The sequence below is a fragment of the Centruroides sculpturatus genome, unplaced genomic scaffold (genome assembly GCF_000671375.1).
Source record: "Centruroides sculpturatus isolate CEXI.00-Female unplaced genomic scaffold, Cexi_2.0 scaffold151, whole genome shotgun sequence".
NCBI lineage: Eukaryota > Metazoa > Arthropoda > Arachnida > Scorpiones > Buthidae > Centruroides > Centruroides sculpturatus.
In genome coordinates this window covers 931,524-953,988 of record NW_019384363.1, presented here as the reverse complement: position 1 = coordinate 953,988, position 22,465 = coordinate 931,524, and the positions used below count along the sequence as shown (strand labels likewise).

At 26.5% G+C, this 22,465-nt stretch overlaps 1 protein-coding gene across 1 annotated transcript in view; it reads left to right on the top strand.

Moving 5' to 3' along the window:
- LOC111641694 (cyclin-L1-like) overlaps positions 1-22,465 on the top strand; it is a 115,716-nt gene that overhangs the window by 15,081 nt on the left and 78,170 nt on the right. Inside the window, exons 2-3 of the mRNA XM_023387901.1 lie at positions 6,085-6,159; positions 7,066-7,175. Coding sequence (XP_023243669.1) covers positions 6,085-6,159; positions 7,066-7,175 — 185 coding nt within the window. The remainder of the gene's footprint in view (positions 1-6,084; positions 6,160-7,065; positions 7,176-22,465) is intronic.

Sequence of the window (22,465 nt, the reverse complement as noted above, 5' to 3'; positions counted from 1 at the left end):
TCTGTATTTACAGTACATGCATTCGTAAATTTAGAATACTTTTTTCTGTACTATATTAAAAACTAAAATTTATTTGTTTGTAAGCTTAAAATAGATTTTTATTAACCATATATTATTAAAAATGCATTAATAAATAAAATACAGAACCGGGAATGGTAATTTATGGTTTAGCCTAGTGACAAGTAGATTCGGAGACAAGTAAATTCGACTTACGTTGCCTCTCCTGGAACCAATTACCGATGTAAGGCGAGGTATACCTGTATGTGTTTAATTATTTTATCATCAGATAGAAAAATGAAAAAATTACATTTTTTTTTTATATCTGGATTGCCAATGTCATTTATAAATTTCCATGCATAGTTTGTTCATGGACACGAAGAGTATCTACTTGTTTAAACCACTTGTTACAAACTTTACATATATAAACTCTTTGAACTGCATCATGAACCATCCATTGATGTCTATACTACATTTTGATTTCCTCTGCTTATTTGCAAGAAATCTAAACAATCGAACGTCTCTAGATTTACTTTTACAATTTGGTGCCACACAATAACCCATTGTTTAAAGTTTTGAGTACTTATATACATAATAATAGTTGATTTATGCAGGAACTACATGTGGAGTGGTCTATCGATAAGTCCCAAAATGGCTGCTGCCACATAGAATCATGGGAGCATGTCCTGACCTTATATAGACCTTGATACACATGACCTTTCAGACAGTGTTACCAGTTTGTCTTCTCATCATCTTTTATTGTAATTTTTCACAGCAATAGACGAAATTAAACGTTGGAATGTAAATGTAAATAACAACAGATGCTAAATACTAATAATAAAAGATTTGTCACACAACTAGCTATTGGTGTTAGAGAGAAATATGTTTATGGGAATCCCTTTTCAATACATCAATGATGTCATGCAAGTTCTCACAGTTGATATACTAGAGCTGTAGGTAGTGCTATTTAATCTTCTAAAATCATGTTGCATAGTTTTATTTCAAACATTGCAACATCAATTGTGCTCTGTTTTTTTTTGTTTAATTATTGTTTAATTTGTTATCAATTATTTACTTCTGTTATTTTTATTAGTGATAGTTATTGTATATCATATTTATTTTTGTACAGTCAATTCTACTTAATTGGGACACATTTGGACTAATTCATTTTGGTCTAATTAAATGAACTAATAATAAATTTTAAAATAAAATATGTAATACGTAGGTAAATAAGTCGGTAAAAAAAATATTAATTAAGTACCTATTTTAATGCTTTATTAAACCAAAATACAGAAAATATTTGTACTATAAATTTGCCAGACTCACGACAATAAATAACTGATTTGCATCACGCTAGTCTTGCCAAATATTAGTAGTAGTGACATACACAAGGGTTGACTGTTCAATCAGGAATGGATCAAATAAACTTTCTTTTTTCCCTTTTTAGTTAGAATGTGTCTGGGTTCATCCAAAAGTCACCTTATGGCCTTTGAGCACAGTTTTCTTTACTTGAAGGTGAGCCATTTCAGCAAAAGCATCCATAGAATCCACCATCTGGAGCTGGTGGATTCTACGGATGCTTTTGCCAGCTCCACCAGCTCCAGTTAGACATAATCATGCACACAACACCTTCCAAGGAAACTCTAGCTGTCTTGAGAGTCTTTGTTCCTCCATTTTTAAGGGAATCATTCGGTCAAATCTGGAGCAGGGTCAGTAGCTTGCATTAGGTCTGTCTCAGATGGGATTCTGGTGTGATACGTCTCACTATGCTGACCCTCTCCACAAAACCAAATGGCTTGAGTGAAAGACAAAATTGCTTTGTCTCTGCCAGTTGTTAGGTCTACATGGCATTAGTGTACATAGTGTTGACATATTTTTGGAAGATCTCTAAAATATATCAGAAATCGCTAAATTCTTTTCTGCTACTGTCCCAATTAAGCATTTAAATTACAGTCGACCCCCCTATAATTACGATTCCTATAAAACTACGAAAAAATTGCTACCGGTATCCGTAAAAAATAGTAAAAGTTCCCTATAAACACCTCAAACGTCATCGGGCAGCTGAACTACTTTCCCGCCGTCCGTAGCGCCATGCTACGGAGAGATTTCTATCGTCTGGACAGTATTATATAAATTATATATAAATTAGGTACTGTACATATAATTATATATTAATTATATATAAATTAGGTACTGTATATATAATTATATATTAACTTATTGTAACTTTGTTATAATTAAATATATAATTTCCGCCGTCTAGCGTGGCGCCACGCTACGGAGATTTTTACGCTAACTATCGTCTGTCAGTATGTAAATTAGGTACCGTAAGTCTAATACAGTACTGTAATTTTATACATTTCTTGTGAAAGAAACATTTCTTATTCAACGGCGATTAAAATTATTTATATTAATGATGTCTCCGAAGTTCTACGAAGTTTTCACAGAAAAATAAGTTGTTAGAAATCGGCCGCTCTTTGCTGAGCTGTTCCGCGACGAAAACAATGTTGAGCAATGGCAATGTCGAATGGTGACACTCGGTAAGTAATCCTACAATTTTTTGTTTATAGCGTAGTTTATACGGATTATTCCCAAAAAATATATACGTATTTTGGAAATGTTGAGTCGGATTAGTCTAGAATCGATTAATTTTATGGAAGAAAATCTTTCAAACAGCCGTAGTCCGTAAACTTGACACGTGTCGGGTTGTGATTGGAAGGATTCGTAAGAAAGCGGATTCCTAGAGAATGGAACGTATCTCTATCTTATAGGGGGGTCGACTGTATGTATTAGTTTATTAGTTTGATTTCTGTTCTTTGAGATTTGGCCCGAAAAAGTGGCTGCTCCAATTAACCATTGGCCCAATTAAACAGAATCGACTGTATCCAATTTATGTTCCATGCTTGTGCATGAGAAACAGTTTGAAAGGTTCTGTCTTTAGATTTCTAGCATTCTGTTCACTATTTTGCCTGAAGAGGACAGTTATATACTGTCTAAAGCAGTGTTTTCGAACACTGCTTTAGACAGTATATAACTGTCTAAAGCAGTTATAACAGTATATAACTGTCTAAAGCAGTATATAACTGTCTAAAACTGCCCACGCCCCATGGGGCAATTGGATTGTTAAAGGGAAATTCGAAAATGGACTCGTCCAGAGTTTAAGTTAACCGTATAGCCACTGTATGTTAGGGAGGGCATAAAAACTTTAGAAAGGCCTAGGTGGGGCATTGCACAAAAAAGGTTGGGAAACACTGGTTTAAAGTACTTGTGAATTAAACATATTTTTCTCTAATGCTGATAGACAGTTGTGTGACTTACCTTTTATTATTGGAATGCAGATTGAACAGAAAAATGGAATATTGATAGTGGGTAGTTTTATCAAAGGATTTCTAACACTAAAGTCAACAGATGTTGAATGTGAAGACAGTTTCAATATGGTGTGATTCTAAAGTGTAATAACTTGTTATAAATTCCTATCTGTGTAAAGTTGTTCTGATTTTCAGCATTTACTTTGAATTGATTTTGAATATAATCATATTCTTCCAAAATTTTAGGTAATGAGTTTAGTCTTACTGTGTCTTCTCGTATGTTACCCCTTTCTGGATCATTAGGAATTTTTGAATATTAGAAAGCTTTCTCTTTGACATCATTTCAGGCATATTTAACTTATGGTATAACTGACAATGGTTATATTGTAAGTTAAATATACCTGAAGAGGAGATTCAGGAGGTCCAGGTAGCGTAATTGGCAACACATCTGCACAGCAAGTGGGAGTTGTGGGTTTGATTCCCGCTTTGGGCAAATTCTTTTCTTCCAGTTTATTCTAAAATTATTTAATTAAATTATAATTATTAAATTTAATACAAGATGGTGCTTAACTTCTTCCTCTAGGGACAAATTAATCAGTAATTAAAAATTATTATTGCTGAAATATAACCCGATAATTATATGGCAATTGATGTAGCTTTTACAGTAATGAATTGAGTTTTGTAGGATGTTTACATTTGTCTTTTGAATTCTTTGTGTCTGTCAAGTATACTGGAGTAGTATATATATGCTCTTCTAATAAGTACTCAAAAAGTGGACAGTTTGTATTTGTATCTGCATAAAGTATGTGCTGTTTGAACCAGCCAGTTTGTACAGTGAGCTGTATATGGGTTTTATGTAGACCGTAGTAATAATGCTACTTCTTTTGAACTCAATGTCTATATCCAAAAAACAAATTCTTGTGGAGCTATTATTCTAGATTTAGGTTCAATTCATCTTGTTACTGTTAACCATGTCTACAAACTGATGAATTTTTGTGCTGTTTTTCCAAATTATGCAAACATTGTCTACATATCTTTTGTAAAATATGATATCTGTTATGAACTCATTAAGAATTATTTTTCTAATTTGTGTAAAACAAATTAGAAATTATAATAATTCACACAACAATCCAGACATTGCAGTTCCCATGAGGATATCTTTCAACTGTATGCTTTGTTGTTGAAGCTGAAGAATGATTCATAGCATGGTAGATTGGCTAATTCTGCCACATTGGCATAACCATATTCAAAATCAAATGAAATGTCTGTCTATAAGCTAAAGTTGTTAAGTTTTGTATAGGTTTTGAGTTATTCCATGATAAATCACTACAGTATAAAAGTGTAGATAACTCAACTTATGAAAATAGTGTCATCACTTAGTAACTGTTTGAAATAATTATAGTGGGATGGCAACAAACAGCTCTGGTCTGAACTCAAGTGATTATTATTTGTTTTCAAAGTTGAAATCAGATTTGTGGGAAAAACTTCAAGGCTGATGAAGTGCAGTCTGCAGTAATGGCAGAACATTGGACTTTTTTGTTAAGAATTTGGACTATATTTAGATATTTAGAAAGACATAGAACTGTTAATAAAGTGCTGTAAGAAATTTGTTGACTTAAGAAATTGAGATATATAAAAAAATAAAAATAAATTATTTTCCTCCAGTAAATTAGGATCTTACTATGTATGTTGACTGAAAGAACTTTATTTTAATTTTTAATTCCATTTTTAATTTATTTAACAATTCTGATGTATAAGTAATCATCCAACCGTCAATCAAATTAATTAGGGAGAAATTATGCTATAAATATTAATAAAAAAATATATGATTAGAACAGCTAGAGGTAGACATCAGGTGCCATCTGTTAATGAAAGTAGTAACTATAATTTAATTTTAAATTTAGAATAGTCTGGAAGAGAAGAATTGGCTCAGATTAGGAGTCAAAAACCTGCAACCTCTGCTTACTGTGCAATGTATGGGTTGGATGATTATATCTAAAAGTTTAAATGTATCTGGAAGGGAGAAATTGCTTGGAGGTCCGGGTGGTGCAACTGGCAAGCACATTGCATGACAAGTGGAGGTTGTGGGTTCAACTTCCTCTTTGGGTCAATTCTTTCCTTCCAGATTGTTCTAAATTTAAAATTAAATTATAAACTTTTAAGTGAAAACTCTTATAATATATACATAGGTGTTTTCACTTATAAAACTTTGTTTTATCATTTCTATATTGTGATAAATGAACATGGAAGAGTGAGCAAAATAGTGCAAATGTATGTTGTTCATGCATTTTTACTATTTTTCCTACTCCTCTTGCTGCTTTATTAGTGTATCACATAATAAATTAGCCTAGCTCACTCTGTGCTAATGATTAATGCTTGTACTATACAAAATATAATTTTTTTTTTCCAATTGCATTTCCTCTTACATCATTTTTATTGTTTGAAGAACATTGCTTTGAATAATTATTAATAAGATTTCATATTTACACTGATCTCCATTAAATTGAAAATTTGTGGAATTAATAGAATAATTATCCAACATTTCTATTAATCCAACCAGCTATTTTCCTGTTTAAGATGGATGATTAGTGACTCTTTTACATATAAATGTGTGTCTAATTACATATGGATATTTAATAATGAATAGGTTTATTAATGAATAATGTATATTTGCTAATATTTATTTCATTTTTAAATTATATAAATTAAAGATAATTTTATAAAAATATGCTACTATATCAAGTTCTGTTTTTAAGAAACTATGATTTATTTTTTATAGGTTGCAATGGCCACAGGACAAGTACTATTTCAAAGATTTTACTATTCCAAGTCATTTGTTCGACATAGTATGGAGGTAAGAAAACTAATATTTTTATAAATATTATTCTATAAATCTAATTGATAATTTATAAAATATTTTGAGTTCACAACAGGCTTTAGTTTTTTATGACATTATGAAATGATATGGAAACATCAAGATCATGAAATCATAGAATCCTTATTAATCAATATCTTAAATTTGCCTATTTTTGTTATTAATCAGTAAAATAATTATCATTCTAAAGCATTATAACTGTAATGTCATATTTATATTTTTCAAAATAGATAGCTTTGACTGTTTCCATCTGGAGCTTGATGAATGACATTAGGAAGATAATCACAAAGTTTCAATGGATTTTCAGTACTTGTAAAATTGTTTTTATTCAAAATTAATGTTTTTGATATATTGGAAAAATCCATTTAGGAAGCTTATATAATTTAATATTAGTCTAATATTAAACTTCTGTATTGATCTTTGGCTTGGGAATAAACTTTGGTCCTCATAAAATTTACTGCAAATCTGGGGAATTGAGAGCCTGGTGTAATTATGGAATGGTACTAGTTGCAGAATAGATGTTTGTCTTGTGCATGGCTCTCAATTCTTCCAGATGTGCAGCAAGTTTTATGATGAGGACTGAAGTTTTTATTTCCAAGCTGAAGATTAATGTGGAAGATCTAATACCATCAGTCTTAGATACGATTAAATGATTAATTTAACATTTTAAAATGAAAAGATCTGTGCCATTTTAATAGGAACACAAATTTTTAAAAATTGAAAACTTTAAATAGAAAGTACTTTTAGTTGTTAGTTTGGGAAAATTTTATTTACAGCTGATTTGAAGATTAGAAAATTGTCCAAAAATGTTGGTTTCCATTTGGCGATTCTCTAGAATAATATGTAAAAAATATCAAAATGCATTTTACATGATTTTATCTGCAGATTGTGGCCATGGCATGCATCACTTTGGCATCTAAAATTGAAGAAGCTCCTCGTAGAATAAGAGATGTTATAAATGTATTTCATCACATTAAACAAGTGAGAACTGGAAAGTAAGTATTTTTATATAATGTTTTCTTTTTCATGTTTGCTTATTTGTAGAGATATTATAGTTTCTCAGTGAACAATAAAATTGTAGTAGTATAAAATTTATGATAATTTAGAAATATAATTACATATATATGCATATAAATATACTTAGACTGTATCAGGTTTAAGTAAAATTTATGAAAAAAAATGAAAACAAAATTGATTTATCCAATTGAAATGAAGAGAGATGTTTAAGTAAATACATCATTTATAAAAGTGTGAAGTGATGAAATAATTATATTTATTATAATATTTTTTGCTTAATCTTCAGTATACAGCATTTATTGTGCTTGAAGTTATGTTACATAAATTTTATGAAATTCAAAAATTTGTTTTCTTGGCTAGAATTATTGGCTCATTTCCACTTCTGTAGTTACTCTGTAGTGCAGTATTAATGAGATCACATTTTAACATTAACTTTATTACTAGAATAATAATTATTATTATTATTCAGTTATGTTTATTAGTAAAAAATAATTATTTTGTATTAAATATTAGAATAATAGTTATATTCACATTTAAATTGGTTTAGTTTCTAATAAATTAATATCATATTTATAAATGAAAAATTAATTAGAATCTATCTTGCATTCTTAAACAAGCTTGATTTTTAATTTTTATTTTAAATATAATCATTGTTTAGATAATAGTTTGCTATTAATCACATTAAAAAAATTGATTTTACTGTAGTCATATATTAACATTTTAATCAAGAATATATTTCTTGATTGAAATGTTAATATATGACTACAGTAAAATCAATTTTTTTTTGTAATTAAATTTTGAATGTTAATATTATCAAGATCACATAATTTTGTTGTTTTATTATAAAATTTAAAGTGCTTTGTAACTTTACAAATGTTTGTTACATGATTTTTAAATACAATAGTTATTGTTAGCTAATATATATAAAACATATGGAAATCTATAAAAGTGGAAATGAGCCTTAAGTGGATTTTGACTATCTTAACCTATACCAGTTGAATTCCATTAAATTTAAAGCTGCAAATTTGATATTTTTAATCCAGTAATTATTTAAATAGAATAATATGAATTTTTCAAATATTTACATAATAATAGTATGAAAGAATAGATAAAATTTATAAATAGATATCCACTATGATAACATATCAAAGTACTTTTATTATGTGCAATCCATTTTAGAATAAGTGTAACAACACATATTAATAAACAAATACAATGAAATTGGTCCTTTTTCCAAAGAAATTTAAAGTGTGTGTCAATCTAATATTTAACCTTCAGGCACAATTTTTTCTCCCACAATAGTAACAGGGAATGAGATGTTAAGCTCTGCACCCATATTTTAAATAAGTCTGCTCTTGGTGTAGAAATGGCAGTGAATTTGTTATTCAGAATTATAGGTATTCTAAATATTTTTTTATCAGTATTGAAATATGCTTTCTAACTATTATACATAATTTTAGATTAATTAAAAAATATAATAATAATATCAAAAATGACTAGATTAAATTTTAAGAAAGAACATAATTTGCATTACATTATTTTAAAAATATAAAGAAAGATCTATAATTAACTGTTTTTTGTTTTTGATAGTTAATAATTTAAAGTTTATTTAGACAGTATGCTAAGCAAATTTGAGTAGCTTAAACACTATTGTTTATTATGACCTTTCATAAGTTATTATTGAGTTGTGGTAAACTGAGTTTGATGAAATTTTATTTATATATTTTGGAAAAATTTCTTAAAACTTGGTTTGTACAATACATAAAAATAGGGACATATATTCAGGTTGTATCTCATGATTGATATTTCTTTATTCTAAAGAGTTTCAAAATCTACTTTTCACTTTTCTAAATTATTTCCTATTATGTTTTGTTGAGTTAGAAATAACAATGTCATTATATTTTACTATGCAATGTAATTTGAACTCTTGTTTACATTGGATTTTTAGAAAATTACAAGAAGGCATTTATATTTTTATAGGAGAATTTTGTTAAGAATTTATTAACAATTTCAAATATTAAAATATACCATATTTATTTAATGGCAGATGAATAATTTAATTGGCAATTCAAATTAATTAATTTGATTAATCTGATAAATTGCAAATATTAAATGTGATAAGTCATAAATGTTAAAATTTTTAAGTGAGATTTTATGCAAATGTAAAATTAATTTTCAAACAGATTTTATAGTTCATAATATAATTTTAATTTGGATATATTGCTTATAAAAAATTTCATTATTTTGATTAAAATTCTTTACATCATTTATTGACCATTAGATTTATTTTGATTTTATTGTTATAGTTTTATTTTAGCTTTTAAATTTTTCATTTTATATGAAGATATTCACATAATGCATTTAGGATTTAGTATGAATAGCTAGTTTCAAAATTAAACTTGAATTTGATTTACAATATTAAGAATTTTCTAATTAAAATTAACCATCTCAATTTGTTTGCATGCTGTCTAATATGGGGAATTTAACAATTTGTTTATATTTTGTAACAAGGCAAAATATTGCATTTATATTTTAATAATAATAATAATCTGAGAAATTTATTTAGTATTAATGGTTATTTCATTTCTATATATTGTAATTATAAAACATACATAAATAATAATTATTATATTAAAATTTTTTTGTGCCATGGGTTATTAGTATGTAAAATTTTAAATAAATATATATGTTGTGGAATAGTGGTGACGGTTCTTTTCTCTCCGTGTGACTTTAGCCTGCCCCTCCTCCAAACTGAGCAGCAATGGACCCAGACAGCTTGCAGCTGACGGGCTTGACTCTGGGGCTGGCTTATTCATCACCACATTCTTTAGTCCACTGACAGCTATGGTTTGTATGGTGATCTCAACATAACTTGGTTATTTTCTAACAGTTTTTTGTAAATTAATACAAAAATTTTATTATTATAATTATTATTATTATTTGAAATAGAATACTGCAATCACACATTTGTTTAAACTTAATAATTATCATAATTTAAGAATTTTATCATAATACTTTTCTTATTAAATACATTTTTGAAGTTCTGTGAGAATCAGTTTGTTAAAAATGAAAAAATTATGAAAAATTAATTTAAGATATAAATCCTTTTATTTATGTCATATGAATTTTTGTTACTGTAAACTAATAATAATCCTGTACTATATTCAAAATTAAAAAAAAAAAGAAGGAAATTTAGCTAGTTTAATTTATTTTGCTTATTAAGTCTTGGAAACATATTTGTAGTGAGTGCATGCATCTTCTTAGTGTTAATAATTGGATAGTTAAATAAAATACATTTAAACTAGTATTCATGTGGTACAATTACACTGCTAATATATACATGCTAATATATAATTTGTATTAAATTTCTTTTATGTTAAAATATAAGTTGTATTTGTTTTTGTTATAGTTATATATTTTTAAGGATACACATATTCTTTGAATAACATAGTTACATTCCAAAAAAAAGCCACGTTATGCAAATTTATGATATATGAAACAAAGGACTAGTGCAAAACATGGGGTTAATTCTAAAATGTAACAAAAGTATACTATTCTTTTTCATTACTAAGAGAAGTATGTTTATTAAAGCAATCAATAATATATTTCCAATCAATAATTAACTAACAATCACAATTAAAAGTGCAGTATTATGCATTAATATTAATTTCAGTTAAACAGGACATTTTCTTTTTACAAAGTATCATCATCATCTGAGCTTTTTTGTCGATCTTGATCAGAAATATCACCAACAATTTTTTATGACAAATATAAGAATAAACTAAATAAGAATAAAAATATGTTATAAATCAAAAATTTGGTCTAGTCAGTTGTGTTTGTTCAGTCAAGGACTGAGTGATTTTTTCCTCCTCAGAATTTGTATTTCAATAATGAATTGAGTTGGGAACAGTTTGAGTATGGAGCTATTGCTAAATTTTGTTCATCATTTTTATGAATGATTACTTATCTATGGTTAAAAAAGTTTAATAACATTTACCTAAAAATGTTTAAATAAACTACTAAATACAAAGATTAATCTATAAAAAGAAAACACATGACAGTCTTAAGGGCTAAAGTCTGAAAACAATAATGATGACAACCAATTGATGGGAAAGCTAGGTCAAGGAAGAAGAAATTGTACTATCCGTTTTCCATTAAAGTAAACCTGATGAAAGGCACAAAACAAATTGAAAATTTCAATATTCTAAAGTCTGTGGGCAAATTTGAGAAAACACACATGCTTAACTTGAATAAAAAGAATATTGAATAATGGAGTTTACACTTAAAAATTGTGAAATTTTGTACGGAGGAATTCTCAAACCACGTTAAAGCAAAACTCGAAACTTTTGTATGGGGAATTTCTTTAATTTTCCAACTGTGTTAGAACAAGATAGTATTGTAGTGTGCTGTGATGTGAGGGATACCTGTATTTAGAAATTAATGTATGGTAATAAAACAGAATTATTTTAAGTTAATAGCATTTAATTGGCTATGCGTAAGGTGGATATTGGAAAAAATTTATATGCTGTAAAAATAATTCTTGTTACAAATTAGGCCCGTGGGTCAAACGTTAAGAAGCAACGTTCCAAAATCTACACAGGGATATAATTGCACTTCAAAGAATTTTTTATAATTGGATCGTCCCGATGAGAGTTGTACAAGTGTTCTTTTCGAAAACATCTGTTTTACTTCTACTCTCCTTCTTTAATTTATCTTTTTTTTATATATATAAAATGCATTATTTTTTACAATTTTTAGTACTAAAATGCTTTTTTTGATATGTATTACACTCCTATTTTATTCTTAAGTTACGTTAAAACATATAATTTTTAATTATTTTTAGTAAAGGACTTAATACGATAATTATTATCTTTTAGATACACTTTAATTCGTAAATGGAAGGAAATTATTATGCTTTTTAGTCTAATAAAAAGAAAAAAGTATTTATTATATTAGAGCTTGCCAATCTCTTAGATAACTTGCAACTATAACACTGATTTAGATATATGCGAAGTGATCGCGATCTACCAGTTGGGAAACATTGAAAATTTTGTATTTTTTAATAAAGCAAGCCTTCAGGTTATATGTTTAGCCTTTTCGTGTTTTAGTTACGAGCTTACCCGTTGAGAAAAATCTTTAAAAATCTTTGAATTTGATAAAAAATGCATAAAAAANACAAGTAAATTTGACTTGCGTCGTTTTCCTGGAACCAATTAACGACGTAAGGCGAGGTATACCTGTATAACATCTACAAGTATATGATTAATTTTTCTATTTAAAACAGAAGAAATAATGCTGTTTATTTATGTATTAGTAAGATGAATGCTTATTTGTTTATAAAAATGACACACAATTTAATACACTATAAATTATTAATATAATAATTTGTGTCTTAATGCAGTTGATATATACATATATTCATAATAATTGTCAGTTTACAAATTAAATTTTATTTAATTGTTAATACAGTATTAAACTCTTTCTATTTAAGAATTTTGTTTTATTTAACTGATTTTAATAATTTTATTCTTGTAGTCCTTTTACTTAGTTACAGCTGTAATAGTTGCGCCAATTCCTAAAAGTATTTAATTGACGATTAATAAATTATTAACGTTGAAATTTGCCTTGTGAATTAATTTTTTCTGAAATATAATTTTTTAAGTTCATAATGTTTATTTTTAATGAGAATTAATGATTCAATTTTTTTAAGATTAAATTACTTATCTATAATTATATTATCACTCTGATAGTACACTTCATAATATATGGATTTTTATATAATAATAATAACATAATGTGATTATAGTAACATTTTAAACTATTTTTGAAAAGTTACTTTAACATTACATTTCATTACACAGTCTCTAAGTTATTATATGTTTCAGTATTTTCAGTTTAAAATGCTGAGATGATTAAATATTACCAAAAGTCAATTTATTTTAATCATATTCATATTTGAGATTTTGAAACATGAATTATTTATAGTTAAAAATCAAATCATTATTAGTAAAATATATTTTTTGATTCTTTTAACTAGAAAATCTATTTTCTATTATTTGAATAATTATATAAAACTTTTTGTACAAGCTTTAAATTTATTAAAAATTTTTATTTTTATATTTATTTTCTTTTCTCCTTGCTGAAGCAAAAAGCTGTATCATTAAAATATTATTTTTAGACATATATTAGCATAAGTACTAAAAGCATCTAGGTAGCTATTCACAAACAGTTAAATATATTGCATTCAATAAAATTTGGCTTAAAGTTTGCAAAAGAAAAATTATAGCATTAGATGTATAAACATCAGCTCCATTAGAGCATTAAAAACATTAAGTCAGTTTTGGTGCAAAATATGCTTTTTTTTTCATATTATTGCATTAAAGTTTATTTAAATCTCTAAGTTTAAGATAATTATGTTCTTGAGCAGCTGATTAATTTTTAATATTTAATTTTTTTTCTGACTTCTGTCCATATTCAGAGATTCTTGAGTTTAAATTTATTAGTTTGTTTAAAATTCAAGAATCTGTGAAGATAGGTAGAAGTCTGAAAATGTTAAGTTTAATCTGCAATCTTTAATATTAAGCTTTGTTTTAATATGCATACATGCATATGGTGGTGATTTTCTGTTGATTTTTCATGTGCAATTACACTGCATGTAATTGCCATTCCACAAATATGATGATTCTGGAAAATTCTGCAATGTGTCTTCTTTTGCACCTACCAAATTTTAACATCACTTGTTGTTTAGAATGTGAGATATTGTTTTATTTACAGAATAATGCTCTGAATTATTTTTTATTATGTAATTCATTGCTACAACATTATTAATGTGAATTAATTAAGATTGAAAGGTTCTTCCACAGAAATTAATTTATTTTCCAATATCAAATTTATTGAAAGTATCTTTGTGTTTGGAATAATAATTTTATTGAAAAGATAGATTAATCTTCATTACTTAATGTTTAACTTGTTAATGAAATTTGACAAATTTTTATATAATAAGCAGTTAAGGTAGAATCATTTTTAAATATATACATATTCAAATTATAAAATTATTCTTAATATCATATTTAAATATATTTTTTCTTAAATCATTATTTGGGAAGCTTAATAGTTAATACTTCAGTAAAGGATGCTTATAGTGCTGATAATTATATTGACTACTAGCATTCCCTGTCGCGGCCTCGCCTGTTCTTATGTACAGTACATATAGAACTTTGAAAATTTGAACTAATTGTTCATTAATTATTTGTGGATAATCCTCTTTGTATGTGAAAACCTGTTGTAATTTTGAAACTCTGAATAAGATTATTATTATCTTGCCTTGCGGCTCTCGGCATAATTCTTCAATCAATCTCAAAAATATTCATTTGAGATAAATTCAATAACTATTTCGAATATTTTGTACGATTACCTGCAGAAATTAATGCCTAACGATTTGAAAACCCACCATAAGTACATGTACTGTCATCTAGTGTGATGACATTACTTTTTTAATTTCTCGAAGATTTTGCTAATTAAGTAATTAAAATTTAATGTCAGTTCTTCAAATATAATAGCAAACTTCAATAATAGACTTTTCTTATAGACAGAAAGTATTACTTTGTGTGTCGCCATCTAGTGAAGAGAGAGAGAAATACAGACAAAAATCCATTGCAGTTTTATTTAATTGATAAAAAATCTGTAGGTTTGACTAGTGGTAAATATTCCGGGGATCGTAAAGATGCTACAGTTAAAATTTGGTAACGATTGGTTCAGTAGTTTTCACGGTTAGTGGTCACAAACAAAAAATATGTTCTCTCTTTATATAGTAGTATAGATTTACAAGTAACAAAGAAACAAATCCAATAAATAATTTATAGCAAAAAATTTAGATAAGAAAAAATAAAATTCTGTAATTAACTTAAAAGGATAACTACATATTAAATAATATGATACATTTATAGGTAAAATTTTATTGTGGAACCTAAGGTTATTGTTGAAAATTGATGATAGATATTGCTTTCAATTGCATCCAAATAACTTTTTTCTGCTATCTTCAGAAGAAAGCATGCTGTTTAAATTTATGCTGGTCTAATGAATTTGGAATAAAAAAATTTATGTAAGAATTTTATCTGGTTCTCACAGGACTAGGTATTTGGTTTTGGCTTAAGTGTTTCAGTTGAGTAAAGTTAATTTTAAATATTTTTTTATAATCATAAATTTTTATAAGTAATTTATTAAATGTGATAATTTTAAATAAAATAATTTATCATTATTGATGGTAATAGATAAAATTAAATAATAAATTTTAATTACCATAATTAATAATACATTTTAAAAATAGGATATTAATTGTGCTATTATAATAAAAATTAAAAAATATAATCTATAATGACTTATTTTTTAAAATATTTGTATATTTTAGCAGAACTCATTATTTAATGCCATCTTGAGACCTAAGAAAAATAAATTATTAAATTTCTTTGTTGAACTATACATAAAAATATATATATAATAAAGTTGAATATTATACAGTGACAGTGTTAGTGCAAAAAAATCTATTATTGGCTAATTTTTTATTTAAAAATTATTTAACTGGATAATAGATACAAAATAATAAAATCATATTTATTAAGAATCTAATTTTTTTCTGTTGATTCAAATAGAAATGTTATATATTTCGTTAATTTAAAATTGAAAATTTTCAAAAAAGTTTATTCTGGGTCTCAAGATTGTTAATTAAAGTTTATTATATATAGCATATAGTCTTGACTTTTTGTTATTAGTTCTAACTTTCTATTTGTATTATTAATAAATTAAAAATTACATAATAGTTAAATTTGAAAACAAAAAAGCTTTTAAAAATTAGTTATATGGAAATGTGAAAACAAAAATAATTCGTTTAAATAATTGTTACATATCAAAAGTATATAGGAAATAAATATACAAAACATACATTTTATACATTTTATTAAATTCTATAATTTCTAAATTATTATATTACAATTAAAGATTAAATAATTATAAGTTATTTTGCATTTTGAGTTTTAAATAGTTTTGATCTGATATGCTCTTTTTAAGATTAATTTAAAAATTGAGAAATTGTCTATTAAAATATTTCAAGGAAATGAATTATTTTTGTCAAAAATTTAATTTTAAATGTGATTTTATTATATAAAATATAGATTTGTTCTTAAATTACATTTACTTGTATAATTATTAAATATTTCTAATCTTTCTTACAATTGTTTAAAAAATGAATCAGTGTTTCTATTGTGTTATAAATTTATAAAATAAATTAAATAAAATAGATATAAAAGATGACTATCATTTTGCAAATATCTTTGGTTATTGAAGCCAAATTTAAAAATTTATATTCATTGCATTTCTAATGGAAAATTTTTTACGGTGATTATTTATCAAAATTTAAATTTATGATAATGCAAAACTGCAGCTAGAATTTATTATAGTTCAAAAATTTATCTGTAAGAAAGAAATTTTAAGCTTCTGTTTCATTTTAAGTTTGATTTTGTAAATTTCAAAAATACAATGAAAATATTTCAATATTTTTAGATTGAGTTGCAAAAATTTTTCTTATACAAAAAATATTTAACATACTATAGTCTCAATTTATTTTTAGAAATTTTATTTAAACAATTTTTAAAAAAGTTTTATCATACAAACATTACTAAATTAGAAGAAAAGGTAGCATTTTGATACTCGATTAAAAAGGAAAGAAAGAAAAAAATTTTACAAATCTTTTGAAAATTTTTAGATTCATTATTAGAGGAAGATGAATAAAGTGATAAAACAGTGGTTTAGAGTCTAAAATTTTTTAAATTAAGTTTTTTTTCAGCATTATTTTGTCAAAGTTATGTTCTTTGACATGAAAAATTTGCCTTTGTGCAAATTAATGGCATTTTATTTTTAATAAGAGAGCCTAAATATTGTGTCCTTTATTAGGAAAGATTTTGAAAGGGTAGAAAATTAGTTTTTAACAAGATTTGCTAAATTTAACAATGTCTATAATAGGAAGAGGGGGACACAATAGATAACCAAACTACTTAGAAAGAATAGATCACTAATTATGAAATATTAAATACTTTTTTAAAAAATTTGAATTAATTTCTTTGTATAGAAAAAACCAAGTGATGTAATTTTATGAAAATCAATACATGTAATAATTATACAAGTAAAAAGTAAAAATGTGACTTATATTAAGTTTTTTTTTTTTTTTGTAAAAGTAATCAAATGAATATAATTTATATGAGATAGTTTTTTAATTGTGCTGTTAACTATTTATTGTCTTTTATGATATAAAAAGATAAAGAAATATTATTAGTAAAATTTTAGCATATAGTAGCATTTCAGTAAAAATATTACTTTATTAATTTTATTTCCTGTAAAATTACATATTTCAGGTTTCTTTAGTACTTCAATTTTTCTTTCTTATATTTTTCAAAGTAATATGTATTTTATTTTTTTAATATAAAATGTTTAATTAAATACTAAAAACTAAATAATTTATATATGTATAGATTATACCAGTTATGAATTTAAATTTTAATTTAACTTTTTAATTTCATAGTATACTTTAAAAATGGAAAATTTTCAGTATATTTATATTAAAAAAAAACTATTAACCAAAATACAACTTATTGCAACTAAATAATTATATCTTATTTATTTCAAATCTGAATGTAAATTTATCTGTTATATTTTAATATTTGTGTATGTTATAACACATTTATTTGGAGGGAAAAACTATGGACTGTTGTTCTGTCAAGACAGCTGCATACATCACATAATTTTATCCTTGCTTGAACAGCATTCTTACCTTTTTGGTAATAAAAAAGCAAAATGCCAAAAATGCTGCTTTCGATTTTTCGTATTTGATGGGATACCAAAACAATTGCAAGAATCAAAAAAATTTTTTTACAAATAAGTCTTGAAATGTCAGCTGCCAAAATATGTAGTGACAATACAATTTAGAATGAAATTGGCGGGTAAAAATACAACTAATTCCTCTGGTGGTAAAAAAACTACATTACTTTCCAAACAACCCAATAGATACTTCTTGAAGATACTCTGACTATTAATGTTAATATTTATTCAGCACAGTATTTATAATTACAACTCATTTTATTTATTTATCAGGATAAAATATTCCTTGCATCTTTTTAAATAAATTTTTAAACAAATGATTAAAATACTGTCAGTTTCTCAAATTGAGATGCAAAACAATTTCATTACATTTATATTCTACACTTAAGAAAATACTTTGCATGGAGTATGTAACATTAAGTTGATTTGGAGAAATAATGCTTTTAAACTGGTAAAATCTGAAAAGGATTCCAAACATTTAATTAACAGATAAGAAATAGCATAGCAATTTCTAAAATATTATTTAGGGAAAGTGGAAAAAATTATATACAGTGCATTCTGCTTAATTGGACACTGGTTAATCAGGGCAGCCGCTTTATTGGGCCAAATCTTGAAGAACGGAAACCAAACTAATATATTAATACATAATTTAATTGCTTAATTGGGACAGTAGCAGAAAAGGAATTTAGCAATTTTTGATATATTTTAGTAATCTTTTGAAAATATGTCAACACTATGTACACTAATGCCACGTAGACCTAACGGTTGGCAGAGACAAGGCAATTTTGTCTTTCACTTGAGTGGTTAGGTTTTGTGGAGAGGGTCAGCATAGCGAGATGTATCACACCAGGATCCCATCTGAGGTGGATCTAATGCAAACTACTGACCCTGCTCTGGATTGCACCAGAGGATACTCTTAAAAGTGAAGGGACAAAGGTCGTCTGACAACTTTTTCAGGTCTCTCGACTGAGTTGGAAGATAGCTAGAGTTCCCATGGAAGGTATTGTGTGCATAATTAAGTCTTAAGATTCAGACAGAAGCCATCCAATTGTTGAGACCGGTATTGAGCTGGCAGATTCTACAGACATCCCCACCGAAGTGACCCACCTCCAATTAAGGGAAACTGTGCTCAAAGGAAGACCATAAAATGACTTTCAGATGAACTCTTTTCTTTCTCCCATTTTAGTTAGAACATGTTCTAACTAAAAAGAAAGAAAGGAAAAATTGTTCGATCAAGAACGGATCAAACGGTCAACCCTTGTTTACATCACTACTAATATTTGGTAACACTAGCATTATGCGAATCAGTTATTTATCGTCGGGAGTTTGACAAATTTATAGTACAAATATTTTCTGTATTTTGGTTTAATAAAGCATTAAGATAGATACCTAATTATTATTTTTTACCAACTTATTTATTTACCTATGTATTATATATTTTATTGTACAATTTATTATTAGTTTGCTTAATTGGGCCAGAATGGATTAGTCCCAGTGTGTCCCAGTTAAGTGGAATCCACTGTATTTGGAATTATATACAATACCAAGTGACTATGTCAGACTGTGATTTGTAGCAATGAATATTATTTGCTATAAATTATCAGATATTAATCATAAAGTATCTACAATCAAAAATAGAATGCAATATTATAGTAGCAGTCATAGAATAGCATCACTCATAAAATCCTATAAAACGGTGTTAATTTTTTTAAATTAAAGTGTCATTTTGCTGCAGACCTGCAAGCAGCCATAAAAATTGCATCATTCATGACATTATAAACATGAAAATCTTTTCATACGTTAAAAATCTATTTCAGCAATGTTTTTGGTGATTGTCACCCATTGATATAAAAATGTATGAAAAAGGGATGTGCTTTTATAAGGAAAATGGAAAGTTTTTGACAGTTAATAATTCTGTAATTCTTGCGTTGAATTCTGAGGTTTATCCTCTTGTGAACTGGTACAGACAGCATTGTCATTAATGAACAATTGTGCATATTTTGCAAAGGAGATATGATACATGGCAACATGGGGAAAAAAACCTGGATCAGGATTTGTAAATTTATGAATACACTATACCAGAATAGCATGCTGAAGTGTCCCAGTCAGCAAACTGCCAGTTCACTGAAAGTAAAGTGGGAAGTGCAAAAAGATGTAAGAGTGAATGCGGGTACTGTGTTATATTGTCTGTGCAACGTATGTTTAAAGCTTGCTATCCATGTAAGAAGCTGTTTCTGATGAATAAAATAAACAGACAGTAGCTTTTCTGGGCTAGACAGCATGCAGACTGAAGTATTGATATGTAGGGTTTTGTTATGTTTTTAGATGAATCCAAATTTAACCTGCATGGATCTGATGGAAAGCATATGTCAGAAGTAGAAAAGACAAAGCTTATTACAGGGATTGCTTCATGCAGATGGTAAATGTTTCCAGTGAATCAAATAGTGTGGGAATGCAAATTTAGTAAAGACACTGGTAGACTGTTTTATAAATGAGTCTGTGTATGCAATGCTAGACTACCATCTTACCTGCCAAGCTAATTCCAACAACCAGGTAACAATTTTGAGACAAAATCCTGCATCTTTCAGGATGAATTTCCATGTCACTACCAGTTTCATGAATAAAGTATAATACATTCTTTATCTACAGTTTGTTAGCTTAGTTTCGCTTAAGCTGACACACATTTTTTAGATTAAAAAAAATTCTTACAGGAGAGGACTAGATTGTATGACTAAGCTGGCCAGGTATCAGAGCTAATCTCAATTTTTCAGCTGGCATAGTATGGGCACAAAAATTGCAGAGAAGAAGTCTGATAATAAACAGCAACTGCAAGAGCGTAATAGTAGAGTTTTGTATCATGAACTTGGTATCGAATACTTTGAGAAATTTGTTCTCTGCTGGAATGCTACAAAGCTGCTATTAAGGCTGTATGAAGTATTAGGATCAAAACCAATGAGAAATAACTGTTTATGTTAAGTTTTCTAAGTATACCTACACTGTAAATTTTTTTTCTTTCCATAACAATGAAAAGGCAAGATCTTGCAACAGTGCTCATTAACCTTATTTGTTAATGTGAAATAACACAAGTTCAATGCAGCATTGTGTGTAACATATTGCATAATTTTGTTTTATTTTTCTGATGTTTTCTTTCCAGTATTACATAACATTATCATTATGAATTGCACAGCTTAAATATGCTACTTTGCACATCTAATCAACTCTTCTTAGTATATATCATAGATGTAATTTCCATAGCCAGTATTGTATATGTATGATAAAACAACAAGGAAATATTATTTTGTCTGACATAAAATGTATCTATAGAATTTTAATTATAATGAAACAATTTTTTGTTTTTATTTCAACTTTCAACAAATTAAAATGCTTGAAATAAGTTTATTTAGGATAGGGCAAATATTATCTTTAATATTTGTATTTAAATTTATACTGAAGTGATAAATGATAACAGAAATGAATTATTTTGTAATGCTTGCTATCATTTTAAATGTTCTTTCATGAATTAGTGTAAGAAAAGTAGTGTATTTAGTTGAGGTTTTGCCTTGGATAATCAGGGCTCTACTGTTTCATATAAACTTTTAATAAAAACAACATTTTTTATTTGTTCGTCATGTCAATATCAATTTTAATTGTCCTTAAAAATATAATGATGATAGAAAAATTGTTGTAAAATTACTTTATAAAATTGATATAAAATATTAATAATATATATAGTTATAAAGATGATAATGAAAATGCATGTTAATTAATTTTATTATAGCTTTTTGTTTATAATTAAACTGGAAAACAGTTTTTAAATGTTATTGTAAGTTAAAATTGATTTTAAGTCTCAATATGTGTTAATTTTAAGTGAAATTGTTAATATGTAATATTTGAATGATATAGAGCCATTGATTAATATTCTTTTATGTTATTTTATTATTTAAACTTGTGATTGAATAGATACATAGCTATCTTCATAATTATAAGAAATATTTTTTAAAGATAATCTTGTATTTGTTTGTTAATAACTCAAAAATTATATATATTATGTATTTTAAATGGAATGATATCAATTTCTTATCAACTTCAAACTAGATGAATTTAATTAAAAAATAAGGTGTTGGGAATGATGATTGTCAAAACAAAATTAATTAATAGTGAAAAAAGTTTTAATTTATGACAGAACAGCATAGAATTATTTACATTAATCAATATTAATATAAAAACTCATTGAGTGATTGTGGAAAGTTCATTGTCTCAGGCATGGTGAAGTTTTGACTAATTGCATGAGTCTGGAAAAACATTTTCCATCAAATGTCACAATTTTTTTATTTGTCATTTATGTGAAAATTATCTTTATTGACCCTTTCTTATAAATGAGACCAAAATAACCTAGCCTCTG